A 27,433-nucleotide genomic window follows, 5' to 3' on the forward strand; every position below is an offset into this window, starting at 1 on the left:
TTTGACGTACTCAAGATGTGTGCACGTACATCAGCTACATGCATTAAGTGATTTACGACAACCGGTGAATTCTCTTATCGAATCGCACACCAGTTACAGAGCTCCCATTCTAATCGCGCATTGACCCCGTAAACTAATCGATGCACTACAACGGCGAAACCAAGGCCAACCTGCAGTTCTGAGCCCGACAGCTCTTTCGTAGGAGCTGATTTTGACGGTCGTTATAACGACGTCCACAAATTACAGCACTTCTGTTCGATCCGTAGCAATACACGGTGGTCCCGATAATTGAGATGGCTCTGCAACGGCCGATCCAATAACTCGTTGGGATGTTGAACGTCCATCCGAGGAAAAGCTCGTTACAGTAGCCGGTGAAATAATAAGTTCCGAACGCACGTGTCGCTCGATGTTAGCCGCGAAATTTCGACGCATACATTTCTCTCAACAAGTATTACCATCGTTACAGGTGTTAAATGCGTCCTCTGCGTACACATAGGTATAGCAGGAGAGCGCCTCAGGCCTCTTGGCTGACTCTACCAATTAATAATTAATGCGTTGCTTAGGAGTCACCGGGTCTCCAAACAAGCGGGGACAGCCAATTAGCAATTTTCGAGTCGAGGAGGGCTGGGAACGAAAATTCCCTGAATAGGCGACTCTCTAGGCGTAACGATTTCATTCCCAAACCAGCTGATGTTCCCCGCATTTGACGGTGTGCGAATTACGCTGAATATTCGGTAGCACTACGCTACAATAAAAGTATACACGTGCAGCGTGATAATATTTCACGAATTTTTTTCAACCACTGCGGTCGTATTAGTGATATGAAATGGGTAGCCAGGTCGAAAAATTTGTTCGCCTTGCATTCCCCTTTGAAAACGTGCTCATCTCAACGCGGCCGTACCGAGAGAGGTTTTGGAACGGTACCCGAGGCGCAACAACGGTAATTCATCGAAGTCATCAAACCATGTAGTTTCATCAATTTCGGTGAATCGCACGATACCTATTTCGAATCCTGGATGTTGCCGTTGATTGGATATCAGTTTTTCCTGAAACTAACTTTGTAGAGGATATTTCATAGCGAAGCGACGATATCCATATATACATGTATAGTTCTGGTACACGTGATTCAATCTCGGAAGTTGATGGTTACCTTCGATTCGTTTGTGTTCATCGGGCGAACTCGTCTGGTCGGTTGACTGCACTTCTGCAAACGCAGTGTCGTATTGATCTTAATATTCGGAATAAATTCCGCAAACATACAGGCACCGAACCAGCTAAATGGACAATGTCGACTCTGCACCGGTCGCTAACTTCACAGAAAGGTAAAAAGTATGTTGGTATAACTCGGGTGTACGCATACGCATAGGCTTAGTATACCTGTGCATCGGGAATAGGCTTTACTCTTACTTACGAGTCGTTTTCATTGAAATTACACCGCAAACACCGGACGCAGTTAGAAAAATTGTCTATATATTTTTTACTCGTTGAACCGGAAGGCTTCTAGTTATGTTGCTTTCCGATCATGAAGAGCCGTTAACTACGGCAAGACAATTAAAGTTGTGTAACGAATAGTTATCTACGATTAAAATATGAATAGTCGCTTGATCGCTTATGCGCCAATAAATAATAATTGATATTTTCTCAGATCGTACTCTGAGATTGATTTTTATTTTTTCGTCCTACGACGAGATGGGATTTCCAAACTGATCACGAGGAAAACTGAATAGGGAACACTCTTTCGAGCAACTAGTCGACGCGACAAGCCACCCGTGTCATACGAATGTATTAATACAGGTATATAGCGGTAATACGAATCCACGCTGCTCCGGGTAGTCGATGCGTTTACAACGAAAAAGAACCTGTCGCATCACCGTTCCACATCGTATGTACAGTACCTACGTACGAGTATTTTTCCATATTTATGGCCTTCTATCGTACGTGTAAATAATAGTGCATTCTACTGGCAATCGCATTGTAGCGCCACCGTGAATATGCATGATGTTAAGATCAGGGAGTATATCGCCTAGCGCCTCATGTTATTTTTCTCGTCTCCGAAATTTCCGGATCATTTCATACGTCACTACGATTCTATTTTTCACATTGTTTTATTTTATTACGGCCGTTGGGGCGCGCAACCTGTGAGTAATGTGGTCGGGTTTAGCTCTAGGGCGATCTTGGTTAATGATCCCATGCGTTTATTTGTACAGGGTGCAACAACGTGTATGCGGAGAACCCGCTTCATTTTTCTTCTTCACTTTATCCGAGATTCTTTTCTGTCGCGGTGAGGTTTTCTAAGTGGAAGAATTCAATCTTCACTGTCGAGCAAGTCGTGGAACCCTGAATTCCAAAGCTAACACAATAAATTCCGCACTCCTCATTTGACTACTCTTACACTCGCACACTCGAAAAGATTTTCTCAGGCGAAATTGACTGTTGGCCGCATTTACTTCGAATGAGATTTAAATACCATGTAAATTTATCTCTCAGCCGATCTAATATCGTATGAATTCGCCATTCGGTAATAAATTCAAGGGCACTTCTTTGAGGGTTTTTTTTCCACAGCAACCAGAAGGCCACTAAATCTGTTACAGAAACTGCCAGCACTCCTGTTATATATATTGACTGCGAACCCAACCGACACGGTGAACCATGAATATTTATCCTTGTTTCAATCGTTCCATCAAAACCTATTACGCCGGGCACTTGCGAAAAGTGTACGTTGATTCGAATGCCCGCAACGAGTCGAAATGAAATACGATATAGACGCTTTTTAGGTATTTAGTGTTCAATTTAAATTGTGGAATGGGTAACAAAATGAAAGCGCTCCCTTTTCAACTGATTGTATCAATTATACATTACGACCGTGAGACGCTTTCTCGTTAAAAAGAAGAAGAGAAAAAAAAAACTGACCCAATTATCTAATCGTAAGTCACGATGTAAACGGTTTTCGGTTGAAATTGAATATCTTCAAAATTTGTTGCGAGCAGTAAACTTGTATACAACCGGGGCGTGCGAAGTGCGTCGAGTCCATTTCAGTGGGTATACGACGGATGATTTCTTCGAGGACGTTTTTCGTTTCGTTTCAATTGTACGGCAATATCGTCCGTTCCTATCCCGATCCTAAATTTTCACTTCATGTTATTCACCGTAACTTGATACGTTTCAATTTATTTATCGTTCAACATTTTGCGCACAGAGTCATCAACTTGAGGGCGGCGACTGCGCCGGTAATTATATCGCTATCATAATTAGTGTGATTGAATTTTCCAGCCAACACGTGATTCGGGTACAATTGTCTTCGTTTGGTTTTCATTACAATACAACTGGCGGTCGAACGATTAATATAATATGAAATCGACCGGAAGTTCAAAGTCCATAAAGAAACGTCAGTATAAAGGACGAGAAATTGGAAGCAATAGAGACAATAGGTAATCGAATATTTCTTTTTCTCTAAACTCGTTTATTTCCAAATTGTTCATACCGCTTTTACTCCGCAGTGCTTTACCGCAATCTGTTACAATGAATTTGATTCCGAACGTTTTTTAACATCAAAGCGCGTAAAATTAATTCCATCAAAAAATAATGAAAGCACCCTCGAGGGCAAATTGAGTTCACAAACCGTACCGATTCTATGTACTATTATACCTTTGATGGAATTGACGAGGCACCTCTTGACCAAGGCACTCAATAATTCGTCGCACTACGAAACAATGAATTGTTCGGTCTACGGATATCGGTCCACGCTAATTTGAAATTTCTCTAACGAAAGCATACACAGGGCTGGAAAAATACCCCCCAGAGAAACGAATGGTCGGATAGCTTTAGGTGTAAGTTATTTCACGATGAAACTGTCGTTATCGAATCTGCGAAGCGCGAGATAAATCAATAATGATACAAGTATCCCTCGAGAATTGAACTCCCGTGGTTAGGTTGGGATTCATGTTTTCCCTTCCCAGATCTGCACTCGAGCGCGCTTCCGGCGAATCAGAAGTACCATATATATATATACATCCGATGCAATGTTCATTAACTCTATACACCCCATATCCGCAAAAAGCTTCTCACGATTTTCCGTTCCCCTCCATGCATTGAAAACCAATCACTTGAATGAGAATCATCGCTTTAACGATGGCAAAACTAACCGAACTATTTGAAAACTATGATTGGAAAAACAAATTCATTCGTCTCAACTATCGGATCACGCTGCGGAGCCACAAATATTACGAATGTGAATGGTCGACATAAGTCAAATTAAGAGCATCCGAGTGAATGGAATTTCACCGCAGAAGATTACGAAGCTCTACTCCCCTCATACCTACTTTAAGAAACGATGGAAATCATGAGCGACAAATTTTTAACATAATAGACCGCGTTCGACGCCTTACATAAACTTCCAAGTAGATATACCTGTATGTAGATGAAGACGTAAATTAGATGAGACTTGAATAGTATGATGCTAAAGAACTGAGAAAACTCGTACACCTTCTCGCAACCGATAACTCGACCGCATACGTTCGCTGTATGTCAAAAACCTTCAGCAGTATATTTTTCCAAAGCATCGAACAGCGATCCGTCCCGACACGACTCACGGAAAAATCAATCAACTCGAGAACGATCCAAGGACATGATAAAAACGCCGCGAAATATATCACTCGGTATAAAGTTTGGCGACAATTGGTACAAGCGGGGATCCTTCGAGCTTATTCTTCATAATTTCCCATCGGAATGGCTTCGGGTTGGCTTGAGGGTGGAAAGCCTGAACAGACAATTTACGAGGAACGGTACAATTTCGGGGTTTGTCTCGTGGTTAGCAATTCTAGATGATAAACTGCCGTGAAAGTTAGGCCGAGTCTTGGCTCGTGATCGGGTAGGCAGAAACTGATACTAATTGTCGACAAAGTTCGAAGGGTTTTCGGACCATTTCATGGAAATGGACGGTGAACCTTAATCCATCGAATCATCACTGCAGGCTACACGTGATACTTGACGATAAAAAATCCATAAAATAAACCGGATGGGAAAATGAAGGTATAAATGGAAAAATCGATTGACGAGTGTGTGCGAAGCGCATCGGCTGGAACAGCTGATCGGACAAATCTGTTGCGTTTTTTTGTTTTATCCCTAAACACACGTGATTTTCACTTGAATTTTTCATGTCGTAGGCACTGTATTTCGGTAGATTACATATATACATTTCTGACGTTTTCAGGCGACTCGAAACAACGGTCAAGTTAATTGTGAGATCTGTATATACAGGAGAAAGAATTTGAGATTTTCTACAGTGCGCGTCACACGTGCGCGAAAATAAAGTTTACTACCGGTAATAAAAATGACATCTGCATAATATTAGCAAGTCTATTTCATTTCAAAGCCGCGTGCGATGAGCTAAATTATCTTCTTCCTATTGTTTTCTTTTGCTTCTTTCCGTCGCGCATTTCAGAGGCACACTGTTGAAAATTATCTTAGTTGGTAGCGTCACGGAATATAAAACGATCGTTTTAATGGAGTCCGCGAGTTTCTCAACTAAGAGGAAAAAGAAAAAGTACCAATACTTATAAAAGAATTATACACAGATGCTGCCTAAATGCCAGTTTTATGGATAGGAACAAACGTTTAGACCGGCTTCGAGAAAATCGCAGTAGTCCCAAGATTGACATCATATCCTCGCTGTATTCGTTTCTATTCTTCGATGAAAAATGTATTCACGCTTCGAATAAGAGTTCGGCAGCTGCCTGCAGGATACGAATATAATTCTGTACCTACGCGATCAAAAATTTCTTCCGATACTTTTCTGCCGAACATTTGGCAACTGAAAGCCCGCACCGCTATTTTCGTACACTATAGCTGCTACGTATAATTGCCAAGCTATTCGATAATAGCGAGCTAAACATTTCCGCTAACATGTATGTAACATACATACATGTACGTACGGAGCACTGCTTACGCGTGTGAGTTTCTTGCCGTCAGTTTACGGTGTATAGGTAAAGTTGATGGAGAGCTTCTCCCGAGTCTCGATTTCTGGGACTACGTGGACCTCCTGCTTCTATTATGGGCGTGAGCTATGAGAAATGTGCAGTCGAGGGCGACGGCAAGATGTTTCATGTATATAGACACGTCGTAAATTTAGTGCACTCTATAATTGTACAGGTGGGACGACGAGGGTTTATCAAAGTGGACGAAGTAGCGTCGAACTGAACTTCACCAGACCAAAGGCAGGGCGACGATGTTTACCCTTGTACGTTACGTACCTATGTATACATGAACCTATACAGTTGCTTCGAGTGATATCTATCTGTGAAGGATTTCCGGAGAGCTCTGGGAACCAGTCGAAATCGACAACGTTTCACTTTGACTCTTTGTACCATATCAGAGGAAGTATGTGATGCCGTGAACCGCGGAAAAATTTCATCTCGATGTCCCCGTCACATAAAAATCTCACGTACAGAATAGTCGATACCCAAATCGCATAGCGAGCCAGCGACGTTCTGCTATTACAACTTTTGTATCACGCGCGGACGAAAATTAACCCACCACCCTAACTAAGCTCCCAAATTCGAGTTTGTCAATCCTCTTGTTAGTATGAAGTTAAAAATTCTGTCTCGTCATTCTTTTCTTTGCAACAGCGTATGGACGATGAGAGATTTTCGTCGAAATTTCAGCGTACGCGAAGAGCTTGAATCATTATCGAGAATTTGTGTCAAATGAGTGGTAGAGCTTCGGGGCATTCTAAATCTCGACGGATGGAGGTGTCGCCGTATAAAATTTGTGCAGCGGGAATGGTCGCTTCGAATTGTCGCGCTTTGCCTCTAGGAGGTACACGCGCGCAATCGCGTATGCATGCCCGTCTAATATACGTGCAGAATTCATCGGTCTGACATGTATTTTTCATTAGCTGTACGCTCATACTGTAGGAGACTGATTTCGAAGCGATGGAAATTAATTTTTGTAGCACAAACACGCATCGCGATCGACGATAATGCCACTGCGCAAAGGTAAAGTTAGACTATTAATCCGTGGAGATTAATATCTGTCCTCGTCTTCGAACAAGTTTATTTTATCAGGTATAATCGGTGGCACAAAATCTTCTAGACTCAGGAACTATAACGGCGTATTATTCAGTTGAGCTTACTACGTAACATCGCTTTGTTTAACATAAAAGTGAAAAATAACACGAACTTGGGTAAAGTGGAGAATCTTCACACGGTAACGATGTTGACGATCGATTAATGATGCACGTGTTGCTTAATGAACGATGCGGCTTAATCTAGTTATAAAAATTGCAGGTGTGTCTCTGTAGGTCGTATTAGCGGGATTTCCCTGGTGAGTTAATGGCTGTTAATTCATAATTAAGAGCGGAAGAATGTGAGCTTTAAATTCACCCGATGTACCGGAATCAGCTGTCTGCGTTACAAAAGCCTCAGGATGATGCCCGTTTAAAGAATATCTTCTAAATCCGATTAAAATTTAAGAGCCTTTTGGAAGTTTGAAAAAGTAAATGAAATCCGCTGTTCATTTGTTGGGAAAATACCGGTTCCGAATAATTCAATATCAAAAACCGCACCGAACTTCCGGACGAGTTCATTTCATTACCGTCACCGGAATTCAGCAGCCCATTACGAGAGACAAAGTTTCGCGATGCGCTGGATTGAAAACAACCGAAACTCTTACCCTGATACGAGTTCGAAACAAGCAGGCTGAAGATAGACGTGTTATCAATTATACAATACTCCGCGTCAATATATCATACGATTTCATTGACGAAGTGTGGAAACTTTTCATTCAACCCCGAATTCAGTTCGTTACCGTTGATTGGAGACGATTTACGGCCTACTACTTTTTCAGATGAAAAATGATTTTCATTTTATTTGACAAAGTTTCGACGCACCGCGGCGTCTAGGGATGCAAATCCATGTTAATTGCCAATACTCGTGGAGACACCGCGATGTTCACTTTCGCGTTTATCGCCGCAGGTTGTTAACACCCTCGTATCAATATTATTTTTTCAGCTTCAATCTTGTATATTTTAACTGTATAGTACGCGTCAGATAATGTGTGCGCTGCCCGAGACTACGGGCCACTCGGATCGGACGTTTTTATAGTAAGGGAAAATGGAACTTGCAGGCCATGTGTTTTCTCACGATTTCATTACTCTACTTTGCCGTAACACGAATCCTTTTTTTTTTTTTTTTTTTTTTCTCTCTGTATCGTTGAAAACGTAAACTTTTTACTACACACAGCATAATGATTATGACACACGCACTCACTGGAAATAGATTGAATTGAAGATATTTTCGTACTTCAAGTATCAACGTATAGATATACAATGACAAGCAGGAAAAATATACTCAATTCTAAATATTACGTAATTCCAAAAGTTTACGAACAAGAAGAATAAAAACGGAAAAAGAAATGGCTCGTGCAACGTACCCCCTTGCCTAAATTGAACGTGCCTTGTGTAGAAATTGGAGTTAACCATGGACATTGTGTGGAGACTTGGAGAGCCACCGCGCGGCCCTCTCCTCTTTTCTTATTTTGCTTATTCCTTTTTTTTTTTGTTTTTTTTTTTTTTTCTTTTTTGTTATGAGATTCAAGCCTGTGGTACAAAGTATATATACGATGTAAAGTAGTTCTCTAATTATCCAGCTCAGAGCCACGGTCACGACTCGCTGTATTTTACGTCATTCGCTCTAGACCCACTTTAGAGCAAACAATCGCTGGCACAGTCAAAGAAATTTCATGTCAAGTTGACCAACAAACGAACAACCGGAATAAAAATAGATAAACGAACCGCGGTACGAGCACTCTCTTTCATTTTTCAACGCGGTACGGTAACATATTTTCGGAAGATACTTCCGAAAGATTGATAGACAAATGCCCCCCGCGCCGCCGTGAAATATTTCTGGCTTTATTTTCGGCGCGCATTACTTTCCCGAATATACACACACCGAAGGCCCTGCGCTCGCCCGTCGACCATAAGCCGGTGGTAGACAGTTGGGAACGATATAACTCGAAAGGTTTTTCTCACCCCAGACACCCTCGAGGGGCGCTCTCTTTTCCTCTAAGGTGAATCACACGCACGTAATTTGCATTTATTTGCCTTACTTCATTATTTGGACAACCCTTAACGTTTGGTAATTGGAAGGCAAGGCAGCGACGTACCGTGTTTTATGTTTCCTATGGAATCCCCGCTTCGGTGGCGTGGGTTTCATCGCGCTTCGGATCCATACATAATATTTTTTTGCCATAACTCGCCCGTACCGTGGCGTGACGGGAGTCGGGTGGTTCCCCAGGTGGTTGAGAGAAGTGCCAAGGAAAACCGTGAAATCTTTGCTGAATATTCCACCGAGCAAAGAATGAATTAACCGCGAGGTATACGCGACTTCGTTGTTTTAACTAACAATAAGTCAGGAGAACGACGCGAGTCTCTAAACAAGGAGCTGGAGGTAAAACGCGGAGTCTGGATGCATTTACATGAACGACGAGAATTTTGATGTATTTTATGCCGGTATTCTTCCAGTACAAAGTGATAAGGGTCTATCGCTATACATATATGTATGTACGTACATCGGACCGTGATAAATAATTTCCGGGATCTACATGTGTGGTACAATTTACATGGCTCGAATCAACTTTCCGCGGTCCTTATCTCTCTTATAAAAGACGGGTTCCGTACTCGGAAACCTCTGCCAAGTGCCTAACTGAATGGAATTCTTCGACCATTAACGAACAATGAGATTATCTCGAAGTTTGCCGTTGAAACCTTAAAACTTACTTATAACTGCGATCGCTTGCCGATGACAAACTATATACACAACCGGCATCGCGCGTTGGACCCAAAAAAAAAAAACAATACTACCACTAGCGCTTCTCATTTTGAGTTTCAAGTCCCGCCGTTAGGATTTCTCAGAGCGTACGGTCTTTCACCTGAATTCACCCACATCCACCCTGAGAATGTATGCGGGTGATCGTACATCTTCCACAGGATTTTCGGCTCGTTGAAGTTAGCCAGAAAAATTGCACGGGGATGATAAGAAGCTGGTATTGCGAAATGATTAGCGGCGACCCTCCGAGTTCTTTGCTCGGCTAGTTCTACCCTGACGTGAGGTCGAAATTTTGTTCCAGGAAATGATCACGTGACGTGAGAAGAGCCGAGCTCGAAACGAGGCTCCGTTGGGTGAAATGAGTTCCAACGGGAATACCGGTTCTCAGGAGGGAGGCACGGGCGCGGAGTACGGCAGCAGCGATGAAACTGCTGCCTTGCTGAGCAGGGGGCCACCTCCCCCGGTGGTGGTGGCGACAGCACCCCAAGGTAAACCGGTGCTGACTCGGCAGGATCGTGCCACGTTTCTTGTGGCATCGCCTCAGTTGTCAGTCTCGGGATTAGGCGGATCAGAGGAAAGTGGAACAACCGAAGATCCCGCTACCAGGTCAGTACCGGACATTGAACTCCATTGTCGACTCGATGGAGAACCTCAACCCGCAATGGCACCCGTCGGGGTATCCTGTAGGACGAGACATTGCTCCACGTCCCATCATGGATACAACAGGTGCCGTTGCGACAGGAGGGAATCACTGGCACCAACATCAGCTATGCACTTGGCGCGAAGCGTCTCAAGGTGAGATGATTACCCTGAAGATCCATCGTCAGATTTTACTCGATCCATACAGACACTGTCGATTATCGCGCTCTTCAAACGCCACGAGAAACATATCAAGCAATGCCCGTGTATACTTACTCGCTTTGCCGCGGTACCCGCAAGCCCGGTATGTCGACGTCTGACCAAGCGCGGATATCGACTACTCGCTCCACCCACCGTTGAACGGAACGGCATTTTATCTTCGAGTTTGCGATTGTCAGAAAACTTCGTCAAAGTTACTTTTCTCGTTTTCTTTTGTGTTCATACCGCAGACGAGCCGCTGATCGATGAGATGAAAATTTTTGTATAATTTCTTTTACCTACACCGAAGCTGTTAGGAGGTCGTTACACTACTTGATCAGGTCGGCCGGGCCATCCGCTTGAAAAGCTAGTCAGCAATAGCAGCACGTTCAGTCGATATGTGTAGACGATAACAACCGTGACCCATTCGATCTATGTACGTACGTGCACATATACGTATACCACATAAACGCCTGTAGAACTCTAGCCTATTGAGATTCAGTCGTGAACCGTGAGCAAATTCACAATTCCAATTATAAACTAGTCTGTTTTTGGTCGACCGGTACCCTGCGCCATCGGTTCACCCGTCTACAAAAGCGGAATATCAAATTTACGACTCTTTGAAAACGCTACAAACCGCATATATACGTAACACGTGAAAAATGGATAATCATCGCTCATTCCCGCTGCACACGGATCACAACTTTCGTGCACCGAATTTTTATAGAGCTTCAAATTGAATCAGAAGCAAGGGAACCCGTTCGCGTGCTCTCCAGTCTTTTTATTTTACCAGTGGTAATAGAATTCATCTCCTTTGTCAGCGATATACGTAATCGTTTTTTTTTTACCATGCCCTCCGGAGAATCGCGAATCGCTTATATGTATGTATAATGCATATACATATACCTCAAACCCTTTCCATATGCATATTTCAGCGTACCTATGCTGACACAAAACTGTGAACATGATATCCTCTACACCTAGCTTAGATACATGATCCTTGTGCCGATCCATCATAGAGTTATACATATGTGGACAGCGTGTGCCCATAATCTCATTTCAAACCAGTATCAAGTTTTAATTCATTACACGTCGAGGCGTACCGCTGATGAAAAATCTCCGTTAATTTTTTTGATTTTTTTTATGTTTTTTTTTTTCGCAGAGAAAGTGTGAGAAGCGGTCATCATTGCTGTCCGTGTCCAGCTGCACCTCCGCCTCCGGTACTGGTGACAACATCGCCGAGTGCTCGAATTATTCGACAAAGTTCGCAGCCGGAAGCATCGGCGTGTTGTTGTTCGGGATGTTGCTGCCCCCTACACGGAGGAATAGCACCCAGTGCAGCTTCCCTCAGACAACTCCGCGAACCTGGCGAGGGTATCGCTGGTATTGCCGCAGATTCTCTGCGGATCAATGGCGGTATCAGACAATTTCGGCAGGTAAGCTGCAAGCTCTGCTACAACAGCTTTTACTCGTACCGCGTCCCTTCTTTACCGATCGAGTCGCGCGTTATATACATACGTATCCGTACACACTTGTATATGTGTGTGTAAATGTATATATACCTTTTATATCTATCTCTCTGTTATATATGGGCTGCGCAATATATACTGTCAAATATGTTAGAAACATTGTGATATTTTTTTTTCTTTTATTTCTTTTTTGTCTATGAAAAATAGTCTACCTTTTGTATTTTTGAAAATTGTTACGACCAGCCGTATAACGTTAACGCGTTGCATCAGAGGAATTCTTTCCATCATAATTTCATTGTGATAACCGGTGATCTTTTCATATCCAGTCTGTGCTTGATGATTTTTCTGACACTCTTTGAAAAAACCACATTTTTTTACGACCACTCTGATGTTCCGTGTCAACTTTTCTTTTATACTTCCCAGCTTCTAGCCATATTGTTCTATAAATTTCATTTCAGTCCACAGCTCGCTTTTATAATTACTTAAACTTACATGTGTACTTCTTTTCTGTTGAGGTTTATCGTGTATCTATAAGTATACGCTTATTCTTTTCTCCTTCAATTAGCAAAGTGAGTTGTTATGACTTTCCCTAATTGAATTCGGTTTTATTAGCACCTATAGTGCTAGTTTATTACATCTGTCCTGAATATACAATTACATACACACACATATGACACTATTGCAGGTCATTTCCCGTCATAACTTTATCCGTTTATCCATCACAAATGGAAGAAGAATGCAATAAAAAAAGAAAGAAAACACAAGAAATCAACTGATTCGAAGATGATTTTTTTGCACACAGAGATCTGTTGAATGTTATGTTACGTAATCAGTTTGTTACATTCATATTTAAATGGAATTTCAATTTGCCGCAACGATATACGAGAGTTTCGTAACCCTGTTCAATAAATCGATCGACCTCAACCTTCTGAGGTCCATTGGCAAATTTCCCGGAGGTACATACATTACTGAATATATAATTCCTGTACGATTATGTAGAAAATGTAAAGTACACGATGTTATAGACTTCGAAATCACCGTCGCACTTTGGCCTGTCGTTTAACAATGAGGTATCGTAGAAAAGTACATCTGAATTTAAGATCCGTCAAATATCTAGAACAAGGAAACATTGCCAACTTATCCTTTATGTAGTAAATGATCCATTTTTTTCTCTTTCCGCTCCAAAAGTTACATGCAGCTGCTGTGTACACTGTCGCTGTGCGGTACAGTTGTAATTACATTTCACGATAGGTGAGTCGGTAGTAGAGAGGAGCGTTGCAGTTCACGCGTTGCAGTGACGCGACGATTAGCAAAAGTTTCAATATTATTTAACCGACGAAAATAATTTGAAATTTGAAACCGGCACGTTGAACTTTTGACTCGTAATTTGCGACAGTTAATCCTCGCAATAGTACGTTACTCGTAACAATTGCAATTTCTTTCTCTTCCAAGGGAGAGGAGAGAGGAGCAAGAGTGTTATTTAATTTTTCAGACATCGATTAGGAACTATGAAATTTAAATTCGTAGCCGTAATAACCGTTAGTCCGAGAGCCATCGCTGCAGGGTTAGAACTCTGAGGTGCTCGAACAGTCGATAAAATATCCTGTGGATGAATTGCCTCGTGTATAAAAGGAAGAATTCCGTATTAGTTGGATAGTGTATCACGTTAAAAAAAAATGCAATCTCGCTTTACGGACGATATAGATATACATATATACCGGCAAAGTATCCGAGCTTTCACTCCGGAGCGGAGCTGCGTTTAGATATAGGAAACAAAGTGGCTGCTGGTCGAACCTTCTTTTTGGGTTCGCTCTCAAGCAGAGTCGATATACATATATACATACTAACCCGAATTCCATCTCGCGGAATGCTCGGAGATGATATTATACATTCCGCGTTTTCAAATTCGCCAAGTTTATTTTTTAACTTATTTTTCTCATGAGACATTCCAGGGGAAAAGAACGACGTCGTTTGTTTTTGCTTTTTATTCGTTCTCCCATAGTTTTCATAATCCATCACGCTGTGGGATAAACTAATGAGATGAAATTGTCGTTTGCTGCGAATGAGTTGCAATTATGTACCGCAAAAAGTCAAATTCAACGTTCTGCGAACTTTGTTAGTTTAATTATCTTCCTGTAAAATGACGGGAGTGAGTCGCAGGTATTCGGTGTAGCGAAGGAGAGAAAGGCCAGAGGACGGGAGGACTAGAGGGCGAGAGGACGAGGCTACCAGCGAAACAGGGTAGTGAGATGAAGAATAAGGAGAAGAGAGAACCGAGGAAAACCAGCTATACCCGTCAGCGCTTGGAACTCAGCCAACGCGCGTTACCATCATGCGCCGGCTCGTGCAAATTATGAGATCACTGCGGGAGGGAGAAAGAGCGAGAAGAGGGAGGCTAAGCCGGACGGACAGAAATATATAATACAGTAAAGTCCCTTTTCCCTAAGTCCCGAGTTCCGGCCTCGACTCTAATATCGAAAAAGTTTGAGTCTGTTTATCATTACATACGTGAGAAAAAGGGCGAAAAAACTGATGATGGTGAGGAGTCGCGATAAAATGGAAAAACTATCAACCCAACGTTGTTTGTATCGCCCGCTTGAGATGTCCGGGAAGAAAAATCGTTCGCCTCTGGAGTGACCTTCGATTCTGTTGTACATAAAACTAGTGGAAGGGTGAAATGCAGCGAAGGGACTCGGGTCAAGGAGCGGTATATCGGAGATGATGTGTGACGATGGACGAGAAAATTGGACGAGGCGTAAATTGAGAACGGAGAAACCGTATAGATTTAAAATAATATCGGTGAACGTAAATCCGGGTCAGGGAAATGCATAGAAGAACAAGACGGAGAAAAATGAAAACCCTTTGTCAAACGACGAATTTGTCGAAACGTATACTCCTCGCGTATAACTATATCGTAGCATGAGATTTGGTAGCACCCTTGTTTGGGAGAATGAGCAGAGATAATAAAAAAAATAGCACGGCATGGCAGGTTCAAAAGCACAGCTAAATCGGTTTCCTGATCGCTGATGTATTTCGGATAAGGATCATGTATCATACGTAATTGGACTCCGAGAAAGAGCTGCGTCCAATTTGAAATTTCCATCTGTGGTGAGACTGAAATCTTTTTGTGTTAGGTACTGCAGAAAAAAATTAAATTTTCAAGGGGCTTCAAACCTCAAAACCTCATAATCGGTCAAACTTTGATATATATCGCCGGATTTTACCAATTGTTTACCGTCTTCGCGTCAAGGTCACGACGTCATAAACGACCGCTTGATTCCAAATGATCACGACGAGGGATATCATTTTCAAAAAGTCTGTAAATTTGCGAGGTTCCGGCTCCGAATCCTTCGCCATTTGGTAGATTGCCCACTTGTAATATTGCGAATATTTTTTAATTATTTCCGATTCAAATCGCTAGTACGGATCACATGAAGTGATGCGTGTGCACGTATTTTACTCGTGCATAATAGCATGAACACAGTAGCAGAAATGAACTTATGAGTTTTTTTTTTTTTTGGTTCGAACATTTTTCGCGCTATTTTCTGTCACTTGAAAATAACTCAATTTCCCTGCAAATATACGTATTATGCTAACCGTAAATTCTTCGAATGAAAGAGTAAGATAAGCATGAACGAATGCCATAACAGTTCGCTGCTACGTTGGACATATTTTCTTTGAAAAGCTCACCTCGATGGCGTCGTTATTTCAAACGACGAGCTGAGCTGTAAATCGTGGGGTGTGCTTAGTTGACTCGTTAATTTCCGCAGAAGCATAGCAGTCGTTTTTATTCCCAGGCGGTATATGCGTTCTACAACACCATTAGAATCTCTGGAATAATTTCAGACTCACAATCAGAGGCGACTCCTTGTCAAACAGACTGATAACGATGAAGACTATCTTGTGTGAATTTTTTCAAACCTAGTTTTCAAAACCCTCGTAACGTCGGGGCGCACGTTCCTAATATCAAATTCAAATCCTCAACTTCATTCGTTTTCACCCTCATTTCGTGAGGATAAAATAATCATCTGTCTCAAACCGAAGTCTCGTTTGAACCAAGCTAGGTACAGGTCATAATATTTTTTTTTGTCAAATTGGCCCCTTCTGCCAATGACTTAGGTATATACAATGTGTAGTATACGTATACCGGCAGGGTTAAGAGGACACTCGGTAGCAACGACTCTTGACAAAGAGATTCTTTGTTCAAAACTTTTCCCGATCACGGTGGGGTAAATAAAGCGAGGGGAGAAACAAAATCTGGAAGTAGGTATCCATGTATGAAAGGGAAAAAATACTCTACGAGAGAACTTTTAACGGAAGTCATCTCTCTCCTGATCGATATCGCCGATATCCCTCTCAACTCTCTCTCTCTCTCTCTCTCTCTCTCTCTCTCTCTCTCTCTGCCTCTCTCTCTCTCTCTCCACTCAACGAACGTTTCGAATACCTTCCACGGAAGTAGAGCTGACAAAGGAAATATTAATACCATCCATTGGCCAAAAGCTCGTAAATTCCTCAATATGTATCTTATTACATTCTTTCTTGGACAATTAATATTATTACTCTTCGAACGTGTATAGTCTCATACCTTGAGAACTCGAAAAATATTTTCTGTACTTCACATCTTATTAATTTTTTGAAGACTGTGACAATGCCCTCCTTTGCTGCTATTATTCCATCGCGTAAGGGTTAAAAAATATTTATTGAAGTAATTTCGAAAGATGTAGGGGTGGTTAGGAAGTTATATGATATTATTATTGTTAGGTAATATTATTATATTTTACCGTGAAAGGAAATATCAAACTCTTTCTCCGAACTCCTCTGTCCATCGAGCGAATAACCGCGAACAATGGCGATTAGCGAATAAACACAGGGATGTAATTGTTTTTTTTTTAAGATGTCTGATGACCTTGAGTCACCCCAAACTCTCTACTTTCTAACGATATACTTACTTTCTATGTTTCCCTCCTTCCTTTATCAAAACATGTAATCTCCAGTGGCTGAACCTCCAGAGAAGCATTTATTACTTTCCCGAGAAGGCTCAATTATAGCTCGTAGGCTTGTTTGCCACCATATATACACCTGTTCGCCGAGGGAAGCTCGGAAACGTGATAAGTCGGTCATCGCTTCTAATCATTCCTCGGCAATGCTTCGCCGGAAAAAAAATCCATAAGTAACGGGTTGAGAAACGGCGGCCCGAAAACCGATAAAATGCGTACCAATTATAAGGAAATTCAGTTGATTTGAAGGCGGGTTCAATTAACATCGTAAGTAGATTCGTCGGGAGTTCATGATCCAATCTTGAATTCAGCCGGAACGAAGGTAAATTTGACTGTGAAAAAAAGTTGCGTATTGCGATGGTAGATTGGAAAAATTTCACGCTCTGCATGTATACTTAATTTCGCGTCATTTACCCTCTCTGACGGCGCAGGGTACAAAGATGAAAGGGAAATTTGTCTTGGCTCGTTTATCTCGCGAGAACGGCTCTTCTAGTTGTCTCCGAGCTGGATCGTTCACATTGTTTCGGATAGCTCTTTCCCACCAAATGAACTACTTGCGGACGAGCAAATAGTTGCCGTAACTTACCTCCTGAATGCCCTTTGACCAACCTCTTACAACCGTTTGAAGAACCCTGTTCTTGTTGAAGGGCAAAACCAATCGGCCGGTATCAAGATATCTCGAACGGGTTCGATGCTCATCGGAGAACCGGGTTTCTCGGATAACATTATAGATTACCATTTTTCTCAAACAGAAAGAAAAAAAAAAAAACCAAAAAAATTGTGCGTCACTTCAGATTATTCCCGTCATCCGTTTTTTTTTTAACTTTTACTTTCAAGAGTTTGACTTCGGTGCGCAAACAAATTCACCTGGGTCTTTATAAAAAAGTGTAATAACATAATTTCAGTTCGGACTCGTGTTTTCGGAACAAGTCTGATATTTAACTCCGGAAAGATGAATTTACTTCTCAGCCTTGGATGTGATACAGTCGGTGTATACGATACCGTTCCCGCCGCCCACCAGGGAATTGTGTATCATCGGTTTTTGCACGAATGCGCAAGAAAGCTAAGGAGTAAGCTCACATGAGAGGAAAAATAGCATGGCAAAAGTCAGAGTAGGTTGATGAGAGCGAAGGTAGGCAGAAGGTTGGTTACGGAAGGACGCGAGGGAATGAAAGGGGTTAACCGTAACTCTGCACCGGTGGAACCGCTAAGCCGGATTTAAGCTTAGGATCGGTCTTGCGGTGGTTTCATTAACAGAAAAAACTTGCTGCTTTCACTTTGGGGTTTTATACCTAGTTTAAAACTGGTTTCATTCCTCCACCCCATAGCCGGATTCGAACAATGCACAAGCGGTGGAGCTATACTGATTAGCTGCAGGACTTTAAATTACTAAATACCGCAACGTTTCGTTGCTCGGACAAGCTGGTGTGTTTTGCCCGGTTTTTTCCTTTCATCGGATGACTGATGTTCGACGAGAGTACCCGAGAGAGTACCACGTCGGTAGGGTTAATGACAAACTACTTTCATAGTGATGAGTTCCGGTCGGAACAATTCTCGGTACTTGCAATCCGGAACTGGAATTTCTGCACTTCTACTGGGCCGAACACAGAACGCATTTTCGCGTCGGTAATAATCGCTGATTGATCGTCCGATTATCGACTGTGTGGATAGCATCGTTGGAGAGAAATTTAATGCTTACCCGTGAAATTTTATCCGTGGCAAGGGGTGCGAATCAATCGTATGTGGGGGGAAACGAAAACCAGCAGGATATAATGAACGTTCGAACGTCAAGTGTCGAGTTCGGAACCCCTTGGAACTAGAAAATTTCCAAATCCATATTACAAATTCACCGGAAGATATTGCCGGCTAGTTTTATTACTGGGATCAATTAGTCGTCCGAAGCTACCTCTCGAATTATATACGACGCAATTGAATTCACCTTGAAACTTTGGTGAAATTATCAGCACCTTGTGCTTCTGACAACTGTTGCATGTAGACGAAGAACTCGCCGCCTCGATCGTAGTCCCTGAGTAACTGAACTTCGTGAGATTAGCAAACTCTTGGAAAAAAATCGTGGGATGTGTTCGAAATACCGAGATCCGTCTTGACCGAATATTCTCATGACTCTTCTCGAAAAACGCTCGTCCAGCGAAATAAGGTCTTCCAAATGTTTCTCATTGTATTCCGGAATTGCTTCGGAAATAGGGTGAAATGTTTGAGTCGAGAAGTTTCTTGCAGAATAGAAACTCTGGAAGATGCAGCACTATACTGCGGGAAAACTTGTATTTGAAATGTTTAAACGGCAATGTTTCCTCGGACCACTTATACAATATATTCTGAACGTGAAAAGTAGATCTGCAGGGGACGAAACAGCTCAATTAGTAACGAGCTACCCCAAACAGGCCAAAGTGTAAACTGTGAACTGCATAAAACTTTTAAGTACATGTTACAGTCACTATGACTACGAAACACAAAAGGTCCCCTTGGCATTCAAATGCTTCGCAATTTGTTTCGTTTTTTACTATATCACTTCTCATTTGCCGTTGAGGTTCGATCAGGTCGCGCATCGGTGTAATATAAATGTACCCATTATTTTCGGACAAACAAGTACCAAATAAGTTGGCGGTTGGACGAAGAAGTTAACTGGCTTGCTAAGTCGCTCATTGGATTCTTCATTTTCTGTTTCACTTTAATTTTCTTCTTCGATATAAAATGAGACGCAATCTCCAACAAGATCGGCAAAGATCAATCGCGACTACTTTTTGACTTTACTTAAGGTCGATGGGTTCGTTCAAAGGATTCGATGAGCCTTTCAAATGTCTGTTGAGAGGAAAAAAAATGAATTTTTTATCTCCGTTAACAAGAGGGTCGCACCATCGAGGTGACTTTGACGATAAGCTAACCTTCTGGAGTATCGTTGACGATTTTAACGAAAAATTAAAAAATCTCTCTCGATTGTTATCCCACTAACTTCAATTTTTGAATTAGCAGGGGTCAATTTCTTCGTGCAACCGCTCAGGTATAACACATTTTCATCTCAGAGCGCAGCTATTGTTGCTTTATATTCTCTTTTAGGTTCTAATTAGCGTTCTCTTTGATCATTTCCATGGATCAATTATCTTTTCTTTTTTTTTTTAACGAGCGTCTCGATGTGCCTGGAATATCTGATGTTAATTTTCGAGTCGAACTAATTATGTATAAGAAATATCTGACAATATCTATGAATTCTCAGACACATCTAGACCCCAGCTTCGCAGATATTATACTAATGTATTTCAGTGTCCACACAAGTCACAATGCTTCTCCTCTACTTTTGTCTACTGAATGCTCACCGTGTCTCGTCGTGTCCACGTGAATGTGTGTATGTATCAGCCACTACATTCTCGACAAGAATACGCAACAGAATAGAAAACAATCAATTTAAGGAAACTCGAACATTCTTAGCCACACCAGATCCCAAAATTATCGCCCTGATCGGTTCGCATCGCTGATTAAATATGGGAATGGGAGAAAGTTAAGAAAAATAAAAGAGCAAAATTTTCAAAAGGGTGACAGACGACCTGCAACGAGAGATCTGATACGTCATTTCTGCGACGAGTGACTCTGCTCGGAATTTTTGCGCGATTTTCGTCTAGTTACAATACGAGATAAGTAGCGAACATGGACGTTATGCTCTGATTGCTCTGTAGGGTATTAAGATGCGCGAGTTCACGACGGACACCCTTTATTAGGATTTAACGAAGTGACGACGGGTTAGATGAAATGATCGATTCGCTTAATCGTTCAAAAAACGAACCGACAAACCTCCGTTGATTTCGTTCTCTCACTGATTGAAAAGCAGCGAGGATCCTTTCGCGAGATAATTCATAGGCAAAGACGACTGCTCGCGTTCAAAGTTACACTTGCAGCGTGACTTACTTCGAGTAAACTCTCTTATCGTTACAGGGAAATGACATCTTATTGAGGATTGAAAAATCACCATCTAATATACGTATACGTCGAAAATCGAGCGCGAAGAATCTTTGAAATGTCAGCTTTTTGTAATAAAAAAATCAAAGACAAAGACAAAGAAAACAGCTTCGCTATTATTGGCCACATATTTGTTCACGGTAGCAATTTTAATCCACATACATTTATGCAATGTGCAAATTCGTGCGGTGTTCGTTGTTGTTCGTAATCGTATCTTTGTATGTTCGATCCCGATTTATCTCACAGGTACATTAAAAAATTTATCAAAATTGGAAATCGTCGATTTATACGTCGTTTTATTGCGTAATTGCACGGTACAACTACAACTCGCTCGTTGTTACAATTCGAAAGCATTATTCTCGTGAATCATCTAACAACCCCACCATGAATTCGAGTAAGAATAATCCAGCAGTTTTGATCGAAGGGTTAATAACATGAGACATCCGGAATTTTGTTCTCATCTCGGGCCGGTTATAATTTGAATAATAATCAACTTAATAATGTTAGAGTAGGGTGTACCGAGACGAATACGATGTCAGACATGACTGAACATAGTGATACACTTCGGGTCTGTAATAATGACATTCTTGAGCGATGTGCGAGGATCTAGAGGAAATTGATGATCTCAGTTTGGAACAACGGTAACAGGACAAGGTCACCGAAGATTTAATAGTTAAACTGACAAACTGTCGACCTTGAAGCGTAAGGTACAGATTAGTATTTCTTTCTCGGTCATGCCTCGAGCTCCCTATACCTATAGTTAGAGCGGTAACACTTTCGCCTACATAATTTTTGTACCCGGTAAATTTGTATTTTGTCCACCCAAATATCAAACACCAGATTATCTGTTGCCTTCACGAATACTCACTCCGGTGTGCAGAGCAATAGATAAGTTGAAAAAGAAAGGGTTTTGGCTATTAGTTGTAGTATCTCGTTTTTATAGACACACCCTTTGGCAAACCCCTTAGCCTATTATGTACTCGTACATACATGTATATCGTAAGTTATCGCAGTATCAATTTTGAGCAAGAAAGATCTTTTCACTCCAGATCATGCACACGTCATTTGGATGTCCATCAGCTCGTTCCGCTGATGGAAAAATTGATCCTTTTCAAAAATTGAGCGCACGTGATGCAAAATTGATTCTTCGATACACCTGCGATTGTGCTTGAGTAAATCAATATAGATACGTACATAGTTTTGAGAGAAAATTAGGAAAGTATACATTCAACATGAATATATGTATACTGCGAGGGTAGATATGAACAAAACGAATACAAAAAAAAAACCCCCTGACAACACCCAGTTTCCCTGGTGGTGCAAATCGTCCTCAACGACGACGCCCATGATGGCCACGACGCCTCCACCTCCAACTGCAGGTTGTGCAGCTTCTGGTTCTGGTGTACAGGGCGTCTTGCTCTGCCCGCGCACGCTGTCGCAGGCGCGACGTACCCGACTACGGAGGGCGCTGACCGAGGCCACCGCGGAGACTGTCACCTACGTCAAGACGGTGGGGAAACCAAAAAATGAATCTCTTCTCACGCCATCACACTAAAACACCTGCACTCCGCAATTCACCCCACATGAGTATCGTTAATAAATCTTATATTTCCTTATTCTTTCACCTCAGAGCGGTCGCGGTCATTTCGATCATGTATTCTCTTCATCCACTTGACCGAGTAATATTTCGTCGATGCGATGATAAAAAATTTCCATAACAAATTGGAATATCCGTGATTAATAAGAACATGAAATACTGCGAAATTCACACCGACGCGTATTACCATTTAAATAACTACGTTATTGTTCGATAGGATCATAAAAAGTCAAGAGCTGACCGGCGAGTGGAATCCGGGGACCATGAATTCCGAATTTCGATTTTCACATCGGACTGTTCTTTCGTATCCGAATGAAGACAGCAATCGAGTAAAAACGAGGAGAAAGTCCGACGATAAAATAAATTAACCAAACAAAAAAAAAAAAAGAAGAATCATCACCCCGCGATTACTGCCCGCAATCGTTTTCTCCATCAGTTTGGCGGTTCAATTTCAACTCGGTGGTCACACCTGCGCGCTTAAGGACGTTTAATCAAAGAACTCGAGTCGCATTTGTTTTTCGTATCTGATAAAAATTGCCTTGTTCACTCCGACGACACTTTGTAGATCCTCACTCGTTTAGTTATTTTTATTTCTCTGCTCTTCGAAACGAGTAACGATCAATTTCGATGAAAATTTCGATGCGTCGACGTTTCATCGGGAACGTTTGAATCCTCCGAATTCGTTCATCGTTCGCCGTTGCAATAAACACGATCCGTTGATAGATATTGTTCGGCATGATAATACATATTTATAAACGAAAAAAGATGTTTTTTTGTTTCAAATATTAAATCCAGTCAATCAGCCTCTCTGCTGATGGAAACAAAATGGTCAAACAATTGTGTGACTAATAGAGGCAATAAATAATCGTTGCATCGGCACGGCGATAGAATGGGTTTGAAATTGCGGAGTGGAGGTTATCAGTAGAAAATTCCCGTGCCATCCCGAGCTTTATAAAAGCACAAAAACACCGTAGAATTGTGAAAGTCTTGCCTCAAATTGGATGTACCCTGGCACGCCACTATCGCAGCAGTGATCCCCCTAGACCCACAAAAAATATATTTATAAATATAATATACATATACATACGATTTGGTACATATCTCTCTGCAAATTATGCATCGGAATCACGACGATACTTTTTCAGAGAACTTTGAATATGGGAGTACAGTTAAGTGTGATTGAAATATTTTGTATAAGTTCAATTTCTTGAGTTTGGCTTCGGTTATCTTCCGGTATACGATGCCACGTACACGTACGGAAGTATTTACAAGTATCCGTCACGCAAGATTCTGTTAACAAGGATATCATCGTTATCGCAAAAGTTAAATTTCAAGTTAGTCAAAGTAATTAAACAGCTCATCATTAAAATATATTAGTGCATCCAGAGCGTCGAACGTCGTTGAACGTAATTAACAGCTCAACCGTGCAAGTTAGCAAAACATTTCCTGTGCTTATTACCCATGTAAATATCGCACTCAACTATCGGTATTATCATTATCATTATTACCGAACGCATTAGGTTCAGTCTCGCGAGTATGACGTCGGTTATTAATTCGTTACGGTAAAACCTCGAGTAAAACATAATCTGTACGTTGAAAAAAAAAAAAAAAAAACACTTTCACAGTGTTGCAGTTTCGATCGATGGACTTTCACCCTGTAGGACATTCTATTATGAGACCGAAGAGGAAGTAGAGCAAGACAAATTTTTCTACTTTTCTCAAATCCTAGGGCTATCGCCGGTCGGTGGATTTTTTCCATTACAATAACGTGGACGGCTCAAGGAATCGCGAAAGCTTCGAAACAGAGTGCTCCATTCGTACGTGAACTAGACCTGCAGGGGCTTATACAGCTAGACTGATTCGAACAGAAATAATACCGAAACGATGAAATCTCAAGCAAAATTTTTTTTTTTTCCAAAGGAAACTGCGAGGTGTCGAATTCAGCGATTAAAATTTTACCCGCAAAAGAATTGTAGCACGGTTACGTAAGTTTGGGATAGAATTCGTCATTTCGTTTCTGATATGTGGGGGATAAAAATTAAAAACTCATTCCAAAAACTATGCGATAAATTTGTTACGACGGATAAAATAGCTAACGGTTAGATGTGAAACCAAGCTGAAATCGTTGGTTTATTGAGATGAAAAAAAAAAAGAACAAGTTTGGCACGAATTTGGTTTTACGAGAACACATTTCTATATATGTAGTGGATACTCCATTCGTAGTGCCAATGTGCTATACGCTATATTTCGGTATCAGATACGAGTCGCCGACATAATTGTTCCGGCGCCTTTATGAGTTCGACTCTTATTATTGTATACATCAATATTTTCTCGCGTTCTTAAAACGGCGTGAACGTATTTCTAGAGGCTTGGATAGAATTTGGCGACGATTCATACCGCTTTTTTACTCCGCTCAATATTGTTAACTGATATCTCACGAGCCACTGAATTTCTGATTTATACTTTGGTTGCGGCAAATACCGTGGGTGTTATTCAACGGTAGATTGAAAATGTCGGAAAAGCTATGAAACGTAAACAATAATCCGAACAAACGTTGCGCGTATCATCAATTACGTTCTTTTATATTATTTTATTTTTATTGCTTTTAAACACTCATGTGAGTTTATTATGTACCGTGCCGTATGTCCATACATATTTTCGAGAGGGAATATGGAAAAAGATATGTACAATAGCTGTTAAAACGTGCAGTTTTTCGATCACATATTACGTTACGTGCAACGCGATGCCATGCGATGCTCACTCCCTTTTCGAAGCACTTTTGTGCGTTTTTTTATCCCAGCAGTTGGTCGGGTATCACCACGTGACGCGATGAGACTTCGAATCGATTAATTGAAAATGATTCAGCAGGATTTCCAACGAGGAATATTTTCTTTCGCTAACTACCTCTACTTTTCAATAATATCCCAATCCAAACATCAAGCTTGGTTGAATCGCGGGTAACACGGAATCACACAGATGAAATTACTGAACTGAATCCGGATGATGAAAGCGAAACGATCTCCTTTACTTATCGTTAGTTGAGCAAGAATCGCCCGCGGCATTCCCCTCGGACTACATGAAACCGTTTAAGTGTTCTGCTCTTAATTCTCTGTCGTCCAACTGGCCGGAAATCACATGAAAGCCGGAAATATTACCATGAACCCGACGTGATTAGCAATCCTTTAAATCAATTCCTTCGCAATCCCGCTTCTACTTACGTTGTTCTTTTCCTTTTCTCTCAATCCCCGAAGCAAAGTTGTAAATCACCGATATTCCGTGTGATATTATCGCTTGAAATTATATTTTCGGTGACGTATTTTATGGCTTCCTTCAGAGACCTTACACACACGAGAATCATTTTATCCGTAAAAAATGAATCATTACTTTTATAACAAGATATATCGGACTTACTCGTATTTATGTAGAAACAGATATGTAAAAAAAAACAAAAAAATGCCCAAATCCTCGCATTTGTCCGTCACTCGTTAATACTCTTATTGCTAATAATTCAATATTTTAAGTACAAAATACAGCGACACACGTACGTGTAAAATCTCCACCAACATTTTCCAGATATTTCCACAAGCTGTGTATTGTCATGTTTCTGGGAGAGATAGACGTACAGGTAAGCTCCGTGCGTTTAATATAAACCTCGTGTCGAGCCATCGATTCTGATAACGGCGCTCTCATTGCGCATTTCCCTCATTTTTCATCTCTTTTTTTCTCTGGTTTTCCATAAAATCGGAGATAATTCAACGCTCGGAACTCGTGATCCGTGGTACGGAAATTCAACCATAGTTCTCGTTTACTCTTCGGTTATTTTTATCTCACTGCAACTTCATGGATTCGTTAATAATTAACCAGCTAGATCTCCAGAGACTCTTCCGCGTGCTTGTTTCTCTATTTGCAAATCAATTATCTTGAAAAAAACGACCTAAAATTTCGTTCGATGCAGCAATGTAAATCAGCTACTTTGCGATCGAGTAAAATTCCACCTCGAACGTGACAGCTATACCGACCGAAATACTCTGCAATAGTGTAGATTTTTTCGTCAAATGATTCATCTCGCAACGTTGAATATTTTCTGAATAAAACAATGCTCAAATTTATGTAAATGATAACTAGGACGTACCTCGTACTCTGGTAATCTATAACGTTTCGACTAGACTCTAAAACCAAGTATATACAACAATATTTTCCAAAAATTTCGTCTACTCTATCAGATATAAGCTTTTATATTCTCTGAACTATTTTCGTGATCTATTACGCATTTTCAAATCAATTATCGCATGCCGGTACGATGATTATTTTTCCGTGCATTTAAAATTTTTCAGCACAATATCCGACCTTATCAGCCAATTGTATATGCCTGCGGGGCTCTTTGATGAGGAACATTTAAATCGGCCACAATATGTACGGCTACAAATGAAGTCCCCCCTGTCATTTTTACAGAGCTGCCAATCCTTTCATTTCAATCTTTTTTTTTTTCTTGATTGAATAACGAGCGTATTATGAATTCGAAATCGTTATCGTTCCGTCGTTACTCTTGAAGACAAACGAGAGCACGGATACTTTTTTTCTCGTTTGATTCTACTTTCTGTATGTTCAAATTGTTCGAAGTTCTTCGATGCAATTATCGTTCCGTGATAATTCCGAGGTCGCTATCGAGAGAAATATGCACCAAACAAAACCGCATTCGTCGTAAATTATCACACATCGAACCATAGCAACATCAGCTCGGCA

At 41.2% G+C, this 27,433-nt stretch overlaps 1 protein-coding gene and 1 long non-coding RNA gene across 8 annotated transcripts in view; one reads left to right on the forward strand and one right to left on the reverse strand.

Annotated features, from left to right (window-relative positions):
- The window catches only part of LOC105687209 (small conductance calcium-activated potassium channel protein), a 148,241-nt gene that overhangs the window by 31,217 nt on the left and 89,591 nt on the right, over positions 1-27,433 (forward strand). For 4 of the 7 annotated variants that reach the window (XM_048660163.1, XM_048660162.1, XM_048660165.1 and 1 more), the window contains exons 3-5: positions 10,123-10,616; positions 11,821-12,094; positions 22,400-22,603. In XM_048660163.1, the coding sequence (XP_048516120.1) occupies positions 10,180-10,616; positions 11,821-12,094; positions 22,400-22,603 (915 nt within the window). In that variant the 5' untranslated portion in view covers positions 10,123-10,179. The remainder of the gene's footprint in view (positions 1-10,122; positions 10,617-11,820; positions 12,095-22,399; positions 22,604-27,433) is intronic. The other 3 variants (XM_048660168.1, XM_048660167.1, XM_048660166.1) reach the window with 2 other exon arrangements.
- The window catches only part of LOC125502226, a 50,064-nt gene continuing 46,311 nt past the window's right edge, over positions 23,681-27,433 (reverse strand). The window contains exon 4 of the long non-coding RNA XR_007280080.1: positions 23,681-23,729. This is a non-coding gene — a long non-coding RNA (uncharacterized LOC125502226). The remainder of the gene's footprint in view (positions 23,730-27,433) is intronic.

The sequence above is a fragment of the Athalia rosae genome, chromosome 1, assembly GCF_917208135.1.
Source record: "Athalia rosae chromosome 1, iyAthRosa1.1, whole genome shotgun sequence".
NCBI classification, from domain to species: Eukaryota; Metazoa; Arthropoda; class Insecta; order Hymenoptera; family Athaliidae; genus Athalia; species Athalia rosae.